The sequence below is a fragment of the Echeneis naucrates genome, chromosome 11 (genome assembly GCF_900963305.1).
Source record: "Echeneis naucrates chromosome 11, fEcheNa1.1, whole genome shotgun sequence".
NCBI lineage: Eukaryota > Metazoa > Chordata > Actinopteri > Carangiformes > Echeneidae > Echeneis > Echeneis naucrates.
Window position 1 is genome coordinate 4,232,504 of NC_042521.1, and position 20,053 is coordinate 4,252,556.

At 40.3% G+C, this 20,053-nt stretch overlaps 3 protein-coding genes across 11 annotated transcripts in view; 1 reads left to right on the forward strand and 2 right to left on the reverse strand.

Moving 5' to 3' along the window:
* The window catches only part of LOC115051285 (MAP7 domain-containing protein 1-like), a 31,451-nt gene extending 27,342 nt beyond the window's left edge, over positions 1–4,109 (reverse strand). For all 8 annotated transcript variants that reach the window (XM_029514643.1, XM_029514641.1, XM_029514642.1 and 5 more), the window contains exon 1: positions 3,761–4,109. In XM_029514643.1, the coding sequence (XP_029370503.1) occupies positions 3,761–3,827 (67 nt within the window). In that variant the 5' untranslated portion in view covers positions 3,828–4,109. The remainder of the gene's footprint in view (positions 1–3,760) is intronic.
* A 4,578-nt stretch (positions 4,110–8,687) lies between these two features.
* On the reverse strand, positions 8,688–11,976 carry stpg1 (sperm-tail PG-rich repeat containing 1). The gene is made up of 8 exons (XM_029513877.1): positions 11,820–11,976; positions 11,607–11,725; positions 11,418–11,519; positions 10,787–10,966; positions 10,577–10,685; positions 10,310–10,478; positions 10,021–10,211; positions 8,688–8,949 (listed from the first exon to the last, which is right to left on the reverse strand). The coding sequence occupies exons 1-8, from the start codon at positions 11,839–11,841 to the stop codon at positions 8,876–8,878; spliced, it is 966 nt and encodes a 321-aa protein (XP_029369737.1). The 5' UTR covers positions 11,842–11,976; the 3' UTR covers positions 8,688–8,875.
* Positions 11,977–12,371: 395 nt separating this feature from the next.
* Positions 12,372–16,683, forward strand: meaf6 (MYST/Esa1-associated factor 6). Of its 2 annotated transcripts, XM_029513879.1 has the most exons (8): positions 12,372–12,525; positions 13,317–13,432; positions 13,678–13,765; positions 13,853–13,898; positions 14,013–14,205; positions 15,348–15,377; positions 15,887–15,920; positions 16,212–16,683. In XM_029513879.1, the coding sequence occupies exons 1-8, from the start codon at positions 12,436–12,438 to the stop codon at positions 16,224–16,226; spliced, it is 612 nt and encodes a 203-aa protein (XP_029369739.1). In that variant the 5' UTR covers positions 12,372–12,435; the 3' UTR covers positions 16,227–16,683. The 2 variants fall into 2 exon arrangements, with proteins under 2 accessions (XP_029369739.1, XP_029369738.1); XM_029513878.1 differs by lacking the exon at positions 15,348–15,377.
* The last annotated feature ends 3,370 nt before the right edge of the window (positions 16,684–20,053 follow it).

The window sequence follows — 20,053 nt, forward strand, 5'->3', positions numbered from 1 at the left end:
GTACGAATGCCGGATACGGCAGGAAACATGACTAATCTGTGCATAAGCTCTCGGGAAGGTACCTCCTCCTCCTTCTCCTTCACACTAAGCAGCAGAATGGAGCATTTCCTCTCCTTTCCTGTGCGAGCGGTTGGCGTCATGACTGTGATTTATGGCATCTGGTCGCAGTGGACTGCTGACGTGGAGCATGCAGGGGAGAGAGCTCTCTTCTTCTTCTTCCTCTTCTTCCTCCACTCACCACAACAATGTGCCTGTAAGCTCGACTCCTCGTCCAGTTTCGGGGAGTCGTTGGTGCCGATCCCGTCCCCACCCATCCCTCCCACCGGCTTGCACAAGAATTCGAGCCCCCAGGCCGCAAACCAGACCCAGTTGGCAGAGCTGTGAGAACTTGAGCCCCGTCTGACTGCAGGAGATGAGAGGAGCTTTGTCTTGTGGAGGTTCCTGAGGTTTCCCTCTGAGTTTTTAAAGTTGTCCCTTCATTTTTGGAGAACAACATTTTAGGCTTTCAGGTTGAGAGCTAAAAAGGTGAACCAAGAACTGTTATCTCAGAAAACAACCTAATCTGAGAGAAATTATCCTCCGGTGCAACTAAACTGTAAAAGCAATTAGTCCTGAGTGAAACGTAATCACTGGCTGGATTATGTTCAGAGGCAGCGTATTTATAATACTAATCATAATAATAATGTAGCAACTGGAAATGGAAATGGTCGGCTGACTGTGAAAGGAAAACAATCACATATGAATATTTTACTGATCTATTCAGTATCAATATATCTGCAGATTAAAATCATGTGTTAGTTATGAATGACATTTTTGTTAATATTAGGCCGTACTATCAGTAAAATACCTAGCAGTACAAAGATCTGTAGCTTTGAGCCACCTTAAGCTATCGATGCTAAACTATCATGAAATAGTTGTTTTTTTTTTTACAGAAACAATTGTTAATCATTTTAAAAGTAACAGACTGCATTGCTTTTACATCATTATAGACTGTATGAACTGTAATTTGGTTACCAGCTATTTCAAGATGTTTTGTGGATTAAAATAATAACAATCTAATGTTTGACTAAAAATTGGTGGAATTAATCAGTGCTGATAATAATCATGATTTACAGCCCCATACATCAGAGTGACTCCTCTCTGTTTATAAGGTGAAAAGCTCAGACCTTCCTTTCCTGAGGATGACTAATGACAGAAGCAAATCAAAAGCTGGTGGAAGAAGGTTTCTAGGCCAAAATCTACGTTTCCAGGCTGGATGCAATGTTGAAGATGTGCCAAGAACATTACGTCAGCATGACTGGGGGAAGCTCACAAGGCCAAAGGGAGTCCACGTCTCATGATTTTTTCCACAGAATGGTGTTTAACTCGAAACTCTGGCTGCAGGGCAGCAGGGCTGGAAAAAAAAAAAGCTAGAACAGATGGCGGTGCAGATATCAGGGAGAAGGAGTTGTAATGTATACAATATAAACTCCTTTAGAGAGTTCCTGTCAGAGACTGACAAAAAGTGAATTGTCTGTGTGAAGGAAGCCAGTGCCACTCCTATTGTGGGCTACAAACAGAGAGTCTTTGAACATGTCATGTCTTAGACAGGCTTGGTTTGACTCCAGCAATAGCCAAGCGAGTAAGAAAGGAAACCGCTAGCTGTGTCTCAAAAAATAAGAAAATGCCCTGACTGCAGCGTTGGCTCAGAGACACCAGCAGGCACAAAAACAGACTCTGATTAAGTGGCGTAATGTTGCTGGTTGACTGGCTTCAGGGGGTGTGAGGGATGACGGAGGTCAGGAAAGATAAGTGTGTGTGTGGGCATATTAAATTAGAGGTAAAACTAAAGGTCTGCCAGCATCAGACCTGAATAAGTCACTTTAGTATTAGCTTATGATCCCCTCTCCCATCTCCTCCTTGGCTTTTGCTTTTTAACAAGACTCAGGCTCTCAGAAAGGAGTCAGAGAGGAAGAATGTTTCTGTTTATCTAATGCCCCTGCCTTTTTCGGCGTCTAGCATTCCTGATAACGTCACATGTTGCTCGACCCTGCGTGCTTGGAGCTCTCGGTAGCTCTGGCCTGCAACCAAAACACGCTTTTGTTTTAGCATTTCAGGTCATTTCTCAATGATTTTCTCCAAGACAAGGCGAGCTTGTCCAGCGTTTCAGTAAACAGGCTACAAAAAATTTGCATCACATTCTCATGATAAAGTTGCAAGAGACAGCTTAGAAGCAAAACACACACTGGAACAGCATGCATTCAGATAAATCCAAATTATCAACGCCACCACAGCTGTTTGTAACATAAGTGAGATTATTTGCTAAATATGATAGTAAACCTAATAAATTGCAGATGTTTTGGATTCATGAGGTAAAACAAGCCGTGATCTGACATTAACTTGGGTTCTCATTTGATCAACCTAATAATTTTTAGATAAATGTTGTCTGAAAATATCTGTTACCTGATCGTTCATTTTGGGGTCTAAACTTGATAAGAGATCACTATTAGAGCTAAAATATTATATTGCTGAATATGTAACTGTATACGTTTATGGATCAGTGCACCTACAGCTATGTGAGAGGTTGACTGTTGATGGTCGGCTGTCTTTTTCTCTTATCTTAGTCACAAACTAAAAGAAAAGATGATGCTGAAGAATCCAAAATGAGATTTAAATATTCAATAAATGCTCTTCTTCTCCTTCTCCAGGCTGAATATAAATACTCCCGCCCACACGTGCAGAAATCAAGTGACTGGGCAGAGTGAAAGCCTGGCTTTGCAAAAAGCTTCTGCTGACATTTCTCCCTCCGCCCAGTGCTCTGCACATCCATATGAAATGAGAACACAAAGTCACCTTCTAGCATTTACACAGGTCAAGGGGAGTCATGTACAGTGGAGGTGCACTGCATAAAGCTAATATATGGCTGCCTTTTGTTACCGACAACTGGCTGTCCTGCATGAGCTTACAACACACCACAATTACATAAAAACAGCTGGATCCAGGTTTGAACATTTTTTAAACATGATATCCACAAATAAAGAAATCCAACTTGGTGACAGAGAAATGCCTCAATCAAGCTGTCTGTTTTACAATCTTTTCCAGAAATCTAAATGTAAAAGGAGCATATTCCAAAATATCCTACTTGGAGTTGTAATATAATCTATTTTATATCACTTTTATACCACTATTATCAGGTGGATAATCAGGAGGATTGCAGTGAGAGAAAGGATCGATGGAGATGGAGCTGAGCAGCTCTGCAGCAGCTTGAATCTACTGAAGTGCTCAAGAGCAACACAAGCAGATAAATGAGGGTTAAAACCCTGCATGGATCGGTACAGCGGGGTTAGAGCCCTGTCTCTCCAGTGTGCTGCCTATGTGCCCCCCCTTCCCCCCACCTCCCCACCACTGGCGTGTATGGAAATGGAGACCGCAGCTCCGGTGCAGCATTTCCAGGATCTCTGCCTGTCAGGAGATGCAGGCAGCCCGCTGTGAGCTGTGGAGGAACTACAGGACGGACAAACATCCTGTTTTCCCAGATGTAGAAAGGGAGAAATATCATACCACGCACTGAAGCAGCTGCTGAATAATGATAATAATAATAATTATTATTATTATTATGCCCAAGCTCTTCACTGCCTCATAAATAAATAAATAAATGCACAGATTCTTTATGGTTGGTTGGGGTGGAGAGGGGAAAGGAGAAGAAATGGGAAAATGACTAAATCAGTTTGATCAGTCAGATCTATGACCTCATTTCATTTCTTTTCACCAGGATACTCACATTTGTCTGTTAGAGTCAGCTTCTCCTCCAGATGATTTCCAAGCTCCTTATAATCCATTGTCTCCATTCAGGCGGATCGCAGTCCGGTTCCAGTTGCTGTCATTCCTCAGAGCCTCACAAGTACAGGAGATGAAACTCCCGGTACAGCTCGCCCAAACACGCCCTTTTGTAAAATCCAACCGGAATGGGAGACAACCACAACAACAACAACAACAACACAAAAAAAAAGTGATAAAAAAAAAGATGGGGAAATAAAAGCGGGTCCGACTTAAAAGAGTTGGGAATGTGTAGAAATGTTGAGGTGAGTCGGTGCTGTCCAGCGGGTCTACAGGTCTTCAGTGGAAAACAGATAGTGTGAGAATAAAACCGCTTCAGTCACTCAGTCCCTGTTATCCTAGGAAAGCTGGAAACAATAGGAAAACACATTTCCTGTTAGAGATTTCCAAAATAAAACATGACAAATATACTTCAGGTCTCTACAGCACCTGTACATCACAATGTCTATTAAATAGGGATTAGTGCATCTAACAGTAATATATATAGTTTTAAATTAATGCTAATAAAAATATGCTAATGAGTAATAGAACAGGTAAAGAATAAATATGGATTAATAAAAACCAAAGTCACAGATAAGAACTAGTGAAAATAAAAATGGCTGGAAAAGGACATCCATTTGGAGACTTGGCAACTTCTTATAGCTGAACCTGCCGCTTTGGTTAAACTCAACTACTCTTTGAAAGGATTTAAAATCATTACAAATGTAGATTTACTTTCTCACAGTTTAAACTTGGCTTAACATTCTCGTTTAAGGTGAACGATAACTTTTCATCAATCACTGACGATATAAGGTAAAGCCATAAATGAAATGAATGTTAAGTTAAGTTAAGTTAAGACAGACACACTTGCTCCATTAATCATATTAATTCAGCTTGACATCACTCAATACGTTCTCTAAGTTCACTGCAGTTTGACAGCTTTTTTTTTTTTAGAATAGCTTGATTTTATTCTGAAGGCAAACATGCTTGATTTCCGGTTGTGGTTTCTTTTAACTTGACGAAACCAATTGCAGCGAAATCCCACATGTCGGCCAGATAGACTGCACCAAGTGATTCACAGGGGGAGGAAACTAACTCTCCGAGGACAAAGGGCGACAGAAGAAGCTTTCAAAATCTGAAATAATGTTCTTTTTATTTTTATTGGGGCTGTTTTTGTGTTGCAGACTGATAACACCCGACCGGAGTGGCCTCTTAAATCCTGCACCCCCCCCCCCCATGGATGGTTTGATCCATCAGATGATTTCCAGCAGCTGGACGTGGGTTGATGTGAGCGGTCACAAACACGTCATAAACCGTCTGTCTGTGCCAATATAACACTTTTAAAGTCATTTGGTTTAGTTTATATAAAGCATTACAAACTAAAACAAGAACTGAACATACTTTCATATTTAAATAAGCATGCTGTTAGAATATTATTATCTTATAAAATATTGTTGTGCATAAAAAAAAGTAAATTGAAGTATAGCTGAAATTAGAAGATTAAAGGATTAGTCAAATAACAGAAAGTTAATTGGTGTGTTTTGAGTTTTGGTTGAACAGAATTGGAACAGATTTCATAAAAGGCTTTGGGGAGTTGCCAAGTCATTTTTATTTTTATCTATTTTTTTTGGGGGGGGGCAGATACGTATATATACATTTCATAAAGATGCAGTTTGGATGTCATTACCACATAAAATGATAAATCTGACTGAGGTATGACTGGAATACTAATAAGAAGACAAAAACTACAAGCACAAACCTAATTATATAACAATAATATGATAATAACATCAAACAAAATAAACAAATGATCAGTGTAGAAATGTATTGTTTTGTCTAGAGATAAACAGAAGAAGAATCGGCACAGTATTATCATAACGGAGTGTGATTATTGATGATGACGAGCTAATTAACCATTGATATGACCTTCCTGCTGCTGGAGGAGACAGAGGAGGTCCAGGAGGAAATCTGCTGCCAACCTCGAATCCACTGGGATGCAGAAGACACTGTGCAGTAAACACTTTCACCGTGGTAATTTAATGAAAATACAGTTTCTCAAACTGGGAGCACTTCAGTGTCACAGTGAATGAAATCATTTGGATCCCAGCACAACACTTTTGTGTCAGTGATTATGATATTAAAATAATGTTTAACATGACATCTCCTGTAATGGGTGAGGACAGAGGAGTAATAAGTCACTTCTGCGGGGCTGAGGAGTGTCAGTCATGTTTAAATTTTAAAATTCGGGATGAATTATAGATGCGGTCATCAGCAGTGGCAGGGCATGAAGCATGGCGCCAAGAAATTTTCTATGATGTTCATTTTAGGCTCCTTTTAGACCAAAATAGATAATATAACATGATGTTAGAGCTGCACTGATGTCTAAGGGCCCAAATGTATGTGAGGGAGGGAGATAAAATATGCATGACCCACTTAGCTTGGTGAGGACACTCACTTCATGGACTTTGCCATTACAAACACTGTGGTTGCTGCTGATACAAGAAACTTGGGCTTCACGATTTGTCCAACTCTTTATTTCTCTTATTCCTGAGATATTTACATATTGTTAAGTTAAATGTCAGCCTTCTCAAACATATCCTTCAAAAAAACCTCAGCAACCTCATGACTAAGCAGACAATGGCTGATGTGTTCTTTTAAACGTGGCCCATGGAGGCTAAAGATAGCCACCATTGATACATTACTGATCAATTCACTATCCGCCCTTCAATGCACAAAAGGAAGCAGCACTCCCAGGAATAATGGAAACTCTGTAGTCTCTGGTAAAATGATTTGTTCATGCAGTGATGGGATTTGGAAATGCAAGGACGGGAAATGCAGTCCAGCAGTAGGAGCGTTCAATAAACCTCACATATCGTTTTCGTCTGCATCACAACCTCTCTTCTGAGAACTATCAGACCATTAGACTATCGTTTCCATGTCAGTGTGCAGGTCTGTCTCTGCAAATCTGGATTTTCTGTATATTTTTCCTGAAGTTCCTTCCAGTTTCCATGAAGCCGATGCTTATGGTTAAACACATATATGTATATAAAAACAGGAAATAAAATCCCCAAATGAGCTTCACTGTTTTTCTCATGTAATTTCATTATAGCCCCATTTTCTGATTCTCCAGGAGTCCATAAATACACCGTGTGTCTTACGCAGGACTCTTGAAATTGCTGCAGAACAAATTCTGCCTAAAATCCACTGATGTGCTGCCAAACAACAGACATAAGCTCACACTGACACAATGATCCCGTTACTCTGATGCAGGCAGCATCACTTCAGCAAAACAAACCCGTTTTATGCATCTCTCAGACCATTATCAGCATCATTTAGAATTAAATCTAACTCAGCAAACATGGCTATACCACGGCGATGAATGAATAAGAATTTTTTGTCAGATAACACCAGTGAGTGACTAATTCAGTCTGCCTGTCGTCTTGAACAAAGAGCTTTCTCCATGAGTCTTTCTTTGAAGGTGTGCATGCCCACACTCGCCAGCACCTGGCTGAGACACTGGGAGGAACAGAGAACCTCCCATAAACCCACAGAACCATGTAGTTAATTTTCCCTCCTCCACTCAGCTAAACAAGCAACAACAAAAAAAAAAAAAAAAAATACAACCTCTAACTCAAAAAGGCTGCACTTGCACTCAAAACATGTGTCTGGTGCCTCCCTGTGTGTTTCATTGGGGGGGTGGTTAGCAAATCACTGCAAAAGAGTAGTTATAAAATCTTCTTTCTTTGTAAAAGCCCCCAAGAGCAAAATGGTTTGGTTTTGCAGGGCGAGTACACATATTTGGAGAGCACACTGCTGAAGTCAGAGTCTGAATATAACTACAGCTGCTACAGTGTGGGAGTCAGGCGTGTCTGCAGTTGTTGTGGTTATTGAGAGCAGAGCTGAGGAAAAAATCTCCAGCTGATTTTCTTGCGAGCAGGTGACACTAATGATCGCATCCTCAGTTTCCTCGGCAGAAAGAAACAAGCATGAAGTATAAATAACAACTCTCTGGCACCATGATGCTGTTTTGTTCAGTAATTTGCATGGAAAAGAAATGTCTCCCTGAACTTTTTTCATTTCCTTGTCAGCAGCTGCAAAAATGTTGGGAAATTCCAGATGGAGAATTAAGAAGATTAAACTCTCATGTAAATTTGGCAAATACATACAAAAATACATTTGGTGAGCACATCGTCCAATAAAAAATTTCTTTTAGCTCTGGTTTTTCTCTCTACCAACTACAGAGAGAATTATGTACCTCTCCAGCTACATCCACCAGCTAGTTGCCAACTTTTTCTGTCACAAGCGCGATAAGAGGAAACCAAATTAGTACATTTGTGAGCTGTACAGTTCACCAGGGAGCTGAATCTCAACAATAAAACTTGTAGAGGTGAGTGGAGCTGCATATGGATGGATCTCAGACATAAAAAAAAAATGCTTTACAACATGTGACGAATTGCTATTTTGAAAATATCAAGCAAACTTCCCAAAATGCTGACCAACTCAAAAGTAGGGTCAGAAAAGTGCTGTGGCTGCTGTTCCAGCTACACAACGTGTGATAAAGTGGACGCTTGTCCATTTGTCTTTTGGGTTAAACAGCAGCGCTGCCTCATGCCCGGTCAGTCACATTGCTCACATAGACGGTCGCACTCCACCCCTCTGCCTCCCCAACAGCAGTTGGCACAGTGGTGTCATCTCAAGCTGTCAGCTGTTACTGTGGCGTACCACTGAACGGGCCAGCAACTGTTGGGGGCTGCAGCAACACTTAGTGCCAATATCATCTCTAGATGAGAGCATCAGGAGACTGGGGTGAGGATAAAACATATGGCTTTTCATGTGTTTTGGCATTCCCTCACATAAATACTGGGCAGGAATCATCTTCCAAAATATCGGTCTTATATCTCACTGGCCTACATATTCACAGAAGTAGACTCTAATTGATAGCAAACAATTTTAATCCTCCTTTCTCAGTACATGCTGATCTATACCATGTACATTTTAACACAGACATACCTTGCACACAAGGGTAATCATTGAGAGTGATGAATTTACAGTTTCTGAAGTGTACGCTCCCTTGAAAGCTTCATGCAGGAATCCAGACTCTGGAATTGTTGTAAAAGAAGGACTGCTTCGACAAAATCCTTGGATCATAGAAACCTAAAAAAAAAGGCAAGGAGAAAGAGAAAGTCCAGCTACTGTTGTATTATATAAACAAATGATAAGAAATATAAATTTTTTTCATAAATTATATAATGAATCACCTGAGCTACTGCCACCAAAATGAATCCTGCTCTTATTGCATGTTATTTTTAATTTTCACTCATAGTTTTAGTACAACAGCTTCCAGTTGCAGCAGAGTTCCCTTCTCTTTGTTCATTCATTCATTCATCTTCAACCACTTATCTATTTCCCTTATCTTTGTTTCAGGCAAAAAGAGATATTCGAGAGCTGGGTCTCTTCCTAAAATCGTAAAAGTCAGGGGCCTTCTCTGTTGAAACGTGTAATAACTTTGTCCAAGGGGAGAAATTACCTTTTAAGCTCCAGGCCAATAGGGAAATTTTTGTTCTACTTCTCTTAATCTGCCTCTCAGTACCAATCACTGGTTTAAATTTGGGCATATCATACTTTCTTTTTCCAGAACAACCACAGCTATTACAGATAGGGAAGTATTTGATGTGAATACTTGTATTTTAGATTTATGACTTACGACAAAATACAAATGCTAAGATCAGAAAAAATGCTTAGATCAAAATCTGCAATATCAGTTAATCACAAGACTTAGTATAGTACAACTGGACCATGACTTTTGATTTGTAGCTAGCAAGTGAAGTGGAACCGATGTGGTGAGGGTAAAATCCTGAGCAGATTCCAGGATGTTACTTTGTGATGGTATGTTGTCATTAAATTTTTATGTGCCCCTATTTTTCCTTACACTACCACATTTACATATGCTCAAGTCAGCAGTTTCCACCAACTTGCTGTACTCGGATCCCTCTGCTCCATTTAGGATTCAAATTTATTCTAATCCCAAATTATTTATGTAAAGATGTTGATATTAGCATGTGACCGCAAAGGGCAAGCTAATGAATGACCGCTCTGCTGCAGAAAGCAGCAGGCTCTTCTACAACTGTGGAAAATAAACCTCCTCTGATTGTGTTTTATGAAGAGAAAAAATCTAAATGTTTCATCTGGTCGATTTGTTGTTGTTGTTTTTTTTTTAGACATTACCTGGACCCGGCCTCATGTCGGCCCTGGAGTGTTGGGGTAATCTTTCAGTTCTGGAGGCAAATGCAGCTGTGGGCATGGGATTCTTGGATGTGCCATCATAACTCCCTATATTGTACTGCCCAGGGCCTGGAGAGGGTAGATCCTTGGGAACAATCAGAGGAGGTGCTGCTCTCGCCGAGTTATAACCCCTCCTTGAAAAACAATTCACAGAATCAGCTTTTTTAGAGCATCAAGAAGAATTACCAGGTTAACACACATTAAAAACCATGAATATTGACTGCTCACTCACGGCAGGATGGTCTTCTTCACTGGTGCAGGGGGTTGATGGGGATTGTAGGCTCCTGGGCCAGGCACATGGTTGTTAACTGGAACAGGAATTCTCAGAGTTTTTGAACAGAAGGGGGACAGGACTGCCTTGGAGCTACGCTGGATTAAGTTGTCATTCACCTCATAGTGGCCTATAAAAAATATCAAATGCAATTTTGAATCTTAAAGAACTTAAAATAAATCAAGCGATGTAAAATCAGATTATTTGTGAACAGAGTGGAGTAATTACATGGTGATGGCACATTTTTGTCTGAGTAAAACGAGTCTCGTTGGGTTTTTGATAGGAAAACTGAAGTACCAACCACTGAGGAGATTCTCTCTCTATTACCACCATTCACCTGCACAAAAATAAGCAGCCAAAACAAAAAAACAAAGCAAAACTGATGATAAACACAGTCACAGAAATCACATGGCAAACAGGCAAAAATTGTATACATACATCATATTGATTTGGTGCTGGAGTTTGATACTTTGGGCCATCCAGCTGCACAGCCACAGGCAGCCTGAACACCCTGGAGACGCCGTTGTTGAAGTCATACTTGTGTAAAAAGGAGCTCTGTAGGTTGTATACATTTGGGGCTGGGGTGGCTCTCTGTGGGTTTCTGTAACCTTTGGCAGTCTACGGGAAAGAATATGATTTCGTGAAGTGAGATTTTTTTTTCTTAAATTCCTGTCTTTACAACAAAAAGGAAATTACCTCAAATTTAAAAATCACAATAACTCTATGAAACAAAAAATTACCGGAAATTTCAATTGAATAACAATAAAATGGCTAATTAATAGGCCTTTCAGTTGGAACACATTTTAATATTGCACAGCGGAAAAAGCATAGCCCTAAATAATGAAATTAACTTTGGTTTAACTTCTTGTCGCTGACTTGGTTTTAGGGTTTCAAGTATTTTGTAGGCTGTGGGAGGGTTGAGGTTTTCCAACCAGGTCAGGTCAAAATGTCCGTTGGGAAAAAGATCTAGAAAGACATTGTGTACTAAATTTGTGAAGATGTGAGAGGGCTCCTTAATGTGACCTGCATGCCCCTGAAATAAATACAAAGGAGCCGGAGACCTCCTGACCTTGGATGGAACAAAGCCTGTCGTGCCTTTCTTTGAGAAGGAAGGATTTTTAATGTCGGCCCGGGAAATACAGTCGTAGCTGCCCGGCCCTGGATTGTCATTCTGAAACAAACGCACAACACTGAGTCTATGTTTAGCCTTTTGAAATGCTCGTTTGACAGCTGATGTAAGATGAGTTAAACGTCCTACCAGACAGAGAAGTGAAGGAAACCTCTTTGTTTGAGATGAAAAACCCTTCTTCTCCTCATTTCTGATCACCATCGTTTGGTATTTCGTTGGTATGGAAGATGGAGATTGGATCTTATCTGCTTTAAAAGGGAAAGCAAGAAAAAGAAAAAAATGTCACATCATATTTTTAAGTGAAAAAAAAAGAAAAAGAAATTATGTTTGTTTGGTACTTACCTTTTTTTAACCCCCGGAACATGTTGGTTATGTTTCGTTTGAAGAAAGTTTATTAAGTTTGTAAAGCCATTAAAACGCTCTTGTTGCCATGGCGACTAAAAAACAGTGATTGCGAGAGTCGGTGGCGGAGTTGCCAGGTTGGCTATTTAAAGCACCCTTCGTCAAAACAACTTTTTTTTTTTTTTTTTTTTTTTTTTGCTAAACTTTGAGCTAAATAAATAAAATTTTTAAGACGTGACATTTAGCATAGATTATAAGTGATAGTGTGCTCATAGTTGGCTCATTTAAAGCGTTATGCTGTACATTTATGCGTTTAAGTGAAGCGTTTCAAAATCTAGCATAACATTAGCCGGAAAGCCACTGACTAAAGAAATATAACACTCCTTTATCAAAATTTTTAATTTGACATCTTTATGTCTATTCTATGGCAGGAAAGAGGGTTTATTTATTTATTTATTTTTTGGGAGGGGGGGGCCTGTAAAACCTGGCAACGCGGCTTCGACCGCCAGCCGTTGAGCGGCCCTTCAGCGGCATCTGGCGGTAAAACGAGCCTCCATCTTCGGGCTTTTACAAACCGACCCGCTGCTGTTTTGTTTCTGCATAACCGCGATCCATCATGGCGATGCACGCGAAGGCGACCCCGCCACAGATCCCGGACACCCGCCGGGAGCTCGCCGAGCTGGTGAAGAGGAAACAAGAACTTGCTGTAAGTTCGTGTTACCGCCATTTTTTAATAATTTTTTAATCAAAGATGAATGTGGCTTCGATCGCTGTAACTTTTAACGGCTAGCTCGCAGCCTGCTATCCACTGCTAACCTAGGCCCTGCTAAGTGCTAAGCTAACGGCGGTAACATTTATAAAAACCGATGTTGTGCTTCGCTGCATTTCACTCCGATGCGGGCAGATTTCGGGGAAGCGTTTAGATTTTCCAAACATTTAGCTCGTTGTCGCTTGCTGCGTGTTCTCAGCTGGTTAGCAAGGGGCGCTAATACGTTAGCCTCCGTCCGGTTTACTGAGTTCTCGCGATATTATGACGTCAGGAGAATGCGCCCAGAAGCAGGGTTGGGTGCATCGCAAGGAAAATGCACGATCACGTAAATATTACACCAGCTTTTTAAAAAATATTAATTAATAGCAAAGGTTGATAGTAGTGATGACTGCACTTGTGTTAGTTGAATCATGTTTCTATCGTTTGCATCCAAGATAACTAATTCGTGCTTTCAATCTGTCTGATCACTTCTGCACACGATTTACTTTACAAATAAGAGACAGTGTTTTACCTAACACTGACATCCACCTGTGCACCTGCGGTTTTAAAATTATCCTATCGTCCAATCAGGCAGCTATAGAGTGATGTGTAAAGCACCTCCAGATAATCTAAAACAGCATAAATGAGAAAAAATATGATTTTAATTACTTTGTGTGTGACTCAGTGCTGCAGAGGCACAAACCTGCAATGTGCATTCATATCTCAATTTGCGTTTTTCAATATCCAAGGAGACGCTGGTGAACTTGGAAAGACAAATATATGCTTTTGAAGGCAGCTACCTAGAAGACACTCAGATGTATGGCAACATCATCAGAGGATGGGACCGATACCTCACCAACCAAAAGTAAGACACAGCTCTAAGAAATTCAGGATTATTTTTTATTTTATTTTATTTATTTATTTATTTTTTTTTTTTGTGTGTGTGTGGTGTTCAGTCGGATTTGGATTTAATTTGTGGTGGAAACCAGGCAGTTATTTATTTATTTATGTATGTGCTTTGCTTTGATTAAACTAAAATTACACTCACAGTTTCTGAGGCATTTTGTGAAGAAAAAAAAAAGTTTACATCTTGCTTTGTTATTTCCACAGGAACTCTAATAGTAAGACTGATAGGAGGAATAGGAAATTTAAGGAAGCAGAACGTTTATTCAGCAAGTCGTCTGTCACATCAGTTGCAGTAAGTCCTTCACTTTCTGCCCTAATTCACAGTGTTTTAGCTGATCATGCATAGCAACTGATGAACCCAACTCTAATCACTTGACAGGCAGTATGTGCTCTCGGAGGAATACCAGATCACATGAATGAAAAACGTGAGTTTTTGTAACTTTCTCAAGCAAATTTGGTGATATAGAAAACTTCTCTTCTCTAGTCTCTCATCGTTTATTTCTGACTCTGAGTTTGTGTTGCTGTGTGGGTCCCATCAGGTGAGGCAGGCAGTGGCACAGAAAGTGACACCTCTCCTGATCTCCAGAACCAAGAAAATGAGCCCAGCCAGGAAGACACGGAAGATGTGGACTCGACGCTGCAGGACCTGAAGCCTCAGAAAGCCGCTTCCTCTTCTTCCTCAGGCAGCCATCATGCCAGCCACAAAAAGAGGAAGAATAAAAATAGACACAGGTACAAAATCAAGATATAACACTTTGTGTTTCAGCAGGATTTTTAATCTCTGCTGCTTTTTCTTTCTGATCGTGCTTTCAATTGGCATCCAGTGTGAAGATTTTTTGATTGAGGTTGGTGATGTAATCCCAAGTGTCTCTCTTTTGTCAGACTTGTTGAAGCGCTTTACAGATGAAGTCTATTTCAATGTATTTGATCTTGAATAACTTTCCTTTCATCCTGTTGTAACAGTGATGTCATCTTTCTCTGTAAAACCCCTGTAAGAAATCTACTTGCACACATACAGTGATGAATTTTTCTCCTGAAGAACTTAAGATAGATCTCGCTGTGTTTTCTGTTATCCTTTTAACCTGATTACTGACTGCAAGTTTCTTGTATGCATCAACTTTGTGAATTCAGACAATAGCACAAACAACCTCCACAAAATAAAGCAGTCTGCATGTGGCCTAATTTCAGTAGATTCAAGCTTATTTGAAATATTAGTTTTAATGGGACAATCAAAGAGTAATTTTTTCATTCTCAAATTGTCCCATTAAAAGAATGTTGTTTTTTGTTTTTTTTTTATGTATAAAAAAAATTACAAACTACTTTCAAAGAGCTCCTTAAAGATACCCAGCAATATTAGTGTTCTGGGATAAGATCTTCAGACTTTACCCTTTTTCTTTGTGACTATGTAAGTCAGTATGGTATGTTTTGTGTTTTCCTCCAGTGCCTTAAATTACCTGGGCAGTCTCTCTTTAACACTAGGACGCACACCCAACATTGACTTATGAAAAAGGAAATTCTGATTGTTCTAGCAGCGCTAGTTTTGTTGTTGTAAGCACCGTACGAATTACAAGAATACTTTCATAGAATTGTTGTTTTTGCGGTATAATACAATGCAGATTATTAAATTGCGTTGTCAGTGCATTACCCACCTTATTAAGGCCGACCTGTTTGTCCAGACTCGAGCTCGACTGTCTCTAACTACACATTAACACAGCAGGTGCTCCACCTAACACACAGTGATGAAGCGGTTGTCTCACTCTGTAAAGCCGGGACTGCAGTAAAATGTAGACATAGGGCTTTAGACTCAGGTTGGTGAACTAACAGCTGCTGCTCTCTTCCTTCCCCCTAATGCTGCCCCTGCCCCCTTCCCTCAGCCCTTCTGCCATGTTTGATTATGACTTTGAGTAAGTCTGACTTTTACTTCCTGCTCCTGTGGTGTTTACTTCCTGCTTGCTGTAAACTCCTATTCTCAACTTAAACAGTTTTTTCTTGGTATGCCTGTTCATGTAGAGTTTGAGTTGAAGCTTGCTAGTTCTTCAGTCATACTGCATGTCCAACACTTCATTCTCTTAATTTTAGATGCATACAAGCATCCAGCACTCTAAACTCCATTAGATCCTCTTGCTTGTTAATGGCGCGTTATCATATTTTTCTCACCCCAGATTCATTTCAAGTGTTTTCCCCCAATTCCAGCAATTATGTAAAAAAATTGCTGGTCTTGTCAGATGATGGGTTGGCTTTAGATTTGTGCACAAACAAGAACAAACATGGTCATTTAGTGTTCTTGTTATGGGCTTGTTTGTAGGCTTCTTCATGGCACTGTAGTGGCACCGCTTTTCACCACAACTACTGTCACAAATATGTTTCTAGTCCAGTCAAAGTTAATGCAGACTTCATTTTCTTTCTGTTGCAGGTTTGACATGAAGGTTAACAAGAAACCACGAGCTGTAAGTGTAGCAGATCTTTTCTGTTATTATCTGTAGTGATTCACATGAAGAGTTCTTCCTCAGTTGATCATAAAAAAAAATGTTTCCATCTTAGTCTCAGAAAAATAATGAATAATTATGTTCATTGAAAATACTAAATGTCTTATTCCCCAGTTTCAGGAATTTTCCTCATTGTTTTTGACATATTCAACAAACAAGTTTTGAAATAACAGCCCACTTACCTATTTCCTAATTTTATGGTTATAACTGCAGTTGTGTCTTTTCTGATTGTTCAACTCTGTTTTCTTGCAGGATTATTCAACCTAAAAAAAAAAAGATACCTGAAACCTGAACACACAAGGATACATGATGACAAACGCAAGATTTATGGACTTGTAATTGTGGAAATGAAATTTGTACACTTTTTTTTTTTTTTTTTTGCGGGGGGTGGGGGGATGTGGTTGTCATTTTCCAGCCTGTATCGTGCTTATTGCTTTAAACATTCCCCCTGCCACATACCTTTGATCTTGGTTGAGATTTGGACCGACAGATTAAAGTAGAAATGATGCTGGAGGCCTCCAGTAACAAACCATCTTGTATAGTGTTTTTAAGAAAAACGGAAGAAAAAAAAAAAAGAACATATTTATTATGTAGCTAATTTTGATGTTTTCCATGTAAGAATATTTTGTTCAGTGTCATGTAGTTGTGTAACTCTCGAATACTCCAAATTCTTTTATTACATGTTTTGTTTTTCAAGAAAAACAATAAAATACCAATAACATGAGTATATTTCAGAGTCTGTGACTGCTCTTCAAAACTCGTCATACTTTAGGGATTATTATTATTATTATTATTATTATTTCAGGTTTGAACAAGGCTGATTATTTCCATGCCTGGCTGTAATAATCTTTCTAAATCTTTGTTTCATGTGTCAAGCACTGGCAGATAGATGCAGTGGAAACTTTGAAATTGACCAGCTGTTGTTGAGTTCCCACATATGTGGTCCATAAAAAGTCATATCATGGGACAGTTTCTTTGGATCCAAATATTTCGACTGTTTAGCTAAGTTTTAGAATAGCCAGCACATTCTCTTGTGTCAGCTCTTGAGTTTTTTTGTGTTGTTCGAAAACACTTTCTTGACAGCCTGTTGCCACACACACACACACACACACAATGCTGCCTGCTGTTTGTCAGTCGCAAACTTGAATACGATCAGGTTGTTTGTGTTGGACTGTTTGCTCAACAAAATTTGGGAAAGAAAATGTTTTTCAGGAGTTGTCAACCTGCAGTATCTCAGGTTTTCACTGGGAGGCAGCAGAGGACAATTATCTGTTTAGAAGCCTGAGATGAGACTTTCTTTGACATTTACTCACCTGTTCAGAGTTACTGGACCTGCTGACAGCATTGAGCAAATGTAGAAATTGACCATTATGTTAAACATAAAAAAAAAGAAATAAATAACACGCAAAACTGGGAAGATAAAAAAAAAAAACAACTTTCACGAAGAAATATCAAATATGAACGAGCACATGATGAAGAGACTGACTGGGAAAAGTCCATTCCTGGAGATGAATCCATCCTGGAATGGCAGGTTGTGTTTTTCTAGTCTCAACATATCAACAGGTTTTCACACACATTCATGGTGAGCAGAGGGTGAACCCCTTATGACCTCGGTAAATGTTTCACTTGTCCAGTGAAATATCTGAACATCTGTGAACATCAAATGATTATTAGACTTCTGTATCGCCACAGTGAGCGCAAGACCATCGAGCTTCAGTAAAACACTGCTGGCTGATCCGACGCTCATCGTGTTGTGCATCCTGAGGCCTTTTGTGATCGGTTCTTTCAAGGTTTTTCCGTCGATCCTTCTTTAAAGTTTCTCGTCAGAACAATTAAGAAACATTAGCACGCTGGCATGCTGAATCAAGACAATAAACAAATCAGACAGTCACCCTACAGAATGTATTCATGTTTGCATTCTACGGCTGCCTGACACTCAGACAATAGTCTCAACAGTTGTTGTCATTTTCCAAAGTGTTTGAATAGTTTCACTCCCCACGCAGTCGTTTGCTGGGACATTAACTTCTTTACCTGGGCTGGTGAATCATAACTGATGAGCCAGTTGGACATTAACGCGCGGTTTGCAGACGGGTTTCCAACCCAGCAGTCTCACTTCCTCTCCTCCCATGTCTCCTTCAGCCACCCAGCCTCAGAGATAATGTAGAGACTGCGGTTTGGAGCGCATGTCAGACCATGACTCAGTCACAAGTCACATCCAAAACGCTCGACTACGTAATGCGATCTGGCTGGAAAGTCACACAAGAAGACATTCCACACATTTAACCCTGGGTGTGTGAGTAATGGGGCATGAATGTAAAATTTGCTTGACGCTATTTAACAGCTAATCTTTGTCTCGTTTCCTGCAACTTTGGGGACTTATCTGGAAATAACTGACCAAGGCAGAGCTTTAATTGAGCTGTTTGGGGCGACCAAACTGGATTCCTGAAATTAAACTGGAATGATTCAGGTGGTGAGGTGATTTTATTGGAGATACTTCAGTTGGCCAATTGAAAAGTCTAGTTTGTACTTTTAAGTGCAGGCCGGAAATTCCTAACAATCTAATTGTCGTCCAAAGTTTCGGACAATCTGGAGTTTGAGTCTTATCCAACAACATGATCAATATGAGACCGTCCCAAAGTGGACCAGCGTGTGAGCTCCTGCATCTGTTGTGTTGCAGGCAGCATTGTTTTGTTTTTTTTGTCACTGGCACTCAAACGAAAACAGCTTTAACCGATGACTCCTTCACCAAGAATTGAACTTGAAACAAGTTCATTTCAAACCGGCTAACTTTTACTGGAAATAAGCTGGCAAAGAAATCTCACCAGAGCGTGCGTTCAGGAGCTGCTGGCCGATTCCCGCTGTCTTCCTCAGCAGACGGAGTTTTCCCAGCTGTCCCATAATCGTAGAAAATGCTCAACCCCACCCAACGGCAGAGATCCTGGAGAACGGAAAAAAACTGAGTCAGTTTAGCAGCTCATTGATAAGCAGTAGGAATGGAGCAGTGGTTAGTACTCACAGGGGGGTACCGGGTTCGAACCCCTAGCCTTGGGCCTCCATGTACGCCGGACAGTCCAAAGAGGTCGTATGCCATGTATGGTTGTTGGTCTTTTTGTGTCGGCCCTGCAACTGATGCTGAAAATCTTAACATGAGCAACAGTAAATAACAAAGAAGATAATCTGCAGACCTCCTTGGACAATTTTCACCGTAGAGGGTTAGCTAAGAAATAGTCCCTGTGTAAACTGTTGACAATGAACTCTGAGAATTAAACAATAACTGCCACTGTGTTTTTAAAACAGATGCTGCTGTTTCATTTCCTCAGCTCTTCATGTTTCGAGCATCACAAACCAAATTCCCCTTTAATAAACAGAATAGCTGAAAAATAAAATTACTGCGTCCACTGGAGGAAAGTGACTGATGTGTTTTGGACATTTGTGTGAACTGACTGTCCACATTAATCAGACATGACAGCACAGAAAATCCCCAAAGTATTGAGAAATTTATTGTGATTCCCGGCAGTTATCAAGGGATCACTGAGGGCGAAGCCCCCCCGCCCCTCGTGGTTTATTCTGTCAAATTAATGTCTCAATTACTTCAACAGGCTCCGTCAGCAGAGTCCAGCTGACTTGGAGTCTCCTCAGATGCTGGAGGGGGGCGTCACGAAATGCTAAATATTCACTGAGGCGCTTCAAACCCCATCCTTCCTCCTCCTCCTCCTGGGACCAAACAACACTGCTCTCTTACATCCCCACAAACAAGGTCAAGCGTATTTCAGGAAGAGTCATGAGAAAAGCCGGAATAAAGAAAAGCACCACATGGCCCTTCTATTTTTCTTGTGATACGATTTCAACTGCGAGTACAGAACAGGAGGTCCTCGCAGCCAAGTCAACACCAGCTCTGGGTCATAAATGATAATCAAACGCAGAAAGTTACAGCGAATGTATATCACCGCCTGACAGTAAAATTTCCCAGTTTATGAGGGAACACCACAGGCCTGGAGTGAGAAGAGCGCTCATATTTTTACATCAGCGCCTGTCAGAGCCGACTGCACTTTTAAATGTTATATTTCGGCTTTTCCATCTTCTTTTCTAATTGC

Coding starts and splice junctions, on each gene's coding strand:
- stpg1 (XM_029513877.1), bottom strand. CDS start 11,841: ATGTTCCGGGGGTTAAAAAAAG. Junction 10,686..10,786: donor CAGCACCAAATCAATATGAT/GTATGTATACAA, acceptor ATTTTTGTGCAG/GTGAATGGTGGTAATAGAGA. Junction 8,950..10,020: donor CGACATGAGGCCGGGTCCAG/GTAATGTCTAAA, acceptor CTTTTTTTTTAG/GTTTCTATGATCCAAGGATT.
- meaf6 (XM_029513879.1), top strand. CDS start 12,436: ATGGCGATGCACGCGAAGGCGACCCCGCCACAGATCCCGGACACCCGC. Junction 12,526..13,316: donor AGAGGAAACAAGAACTTGCT/GTAAGTTCGTGT, acceptor TCAATATCCAAG/GAGACGCTGGTGAACTTGGA. Junction 13,899..14,012: donor AGATCACATGAATGAAAAAC/GTGAGTTTTTGT, acceptor GGGTCCCATCAG/GTGAGGCAGGCAGTGGCACA.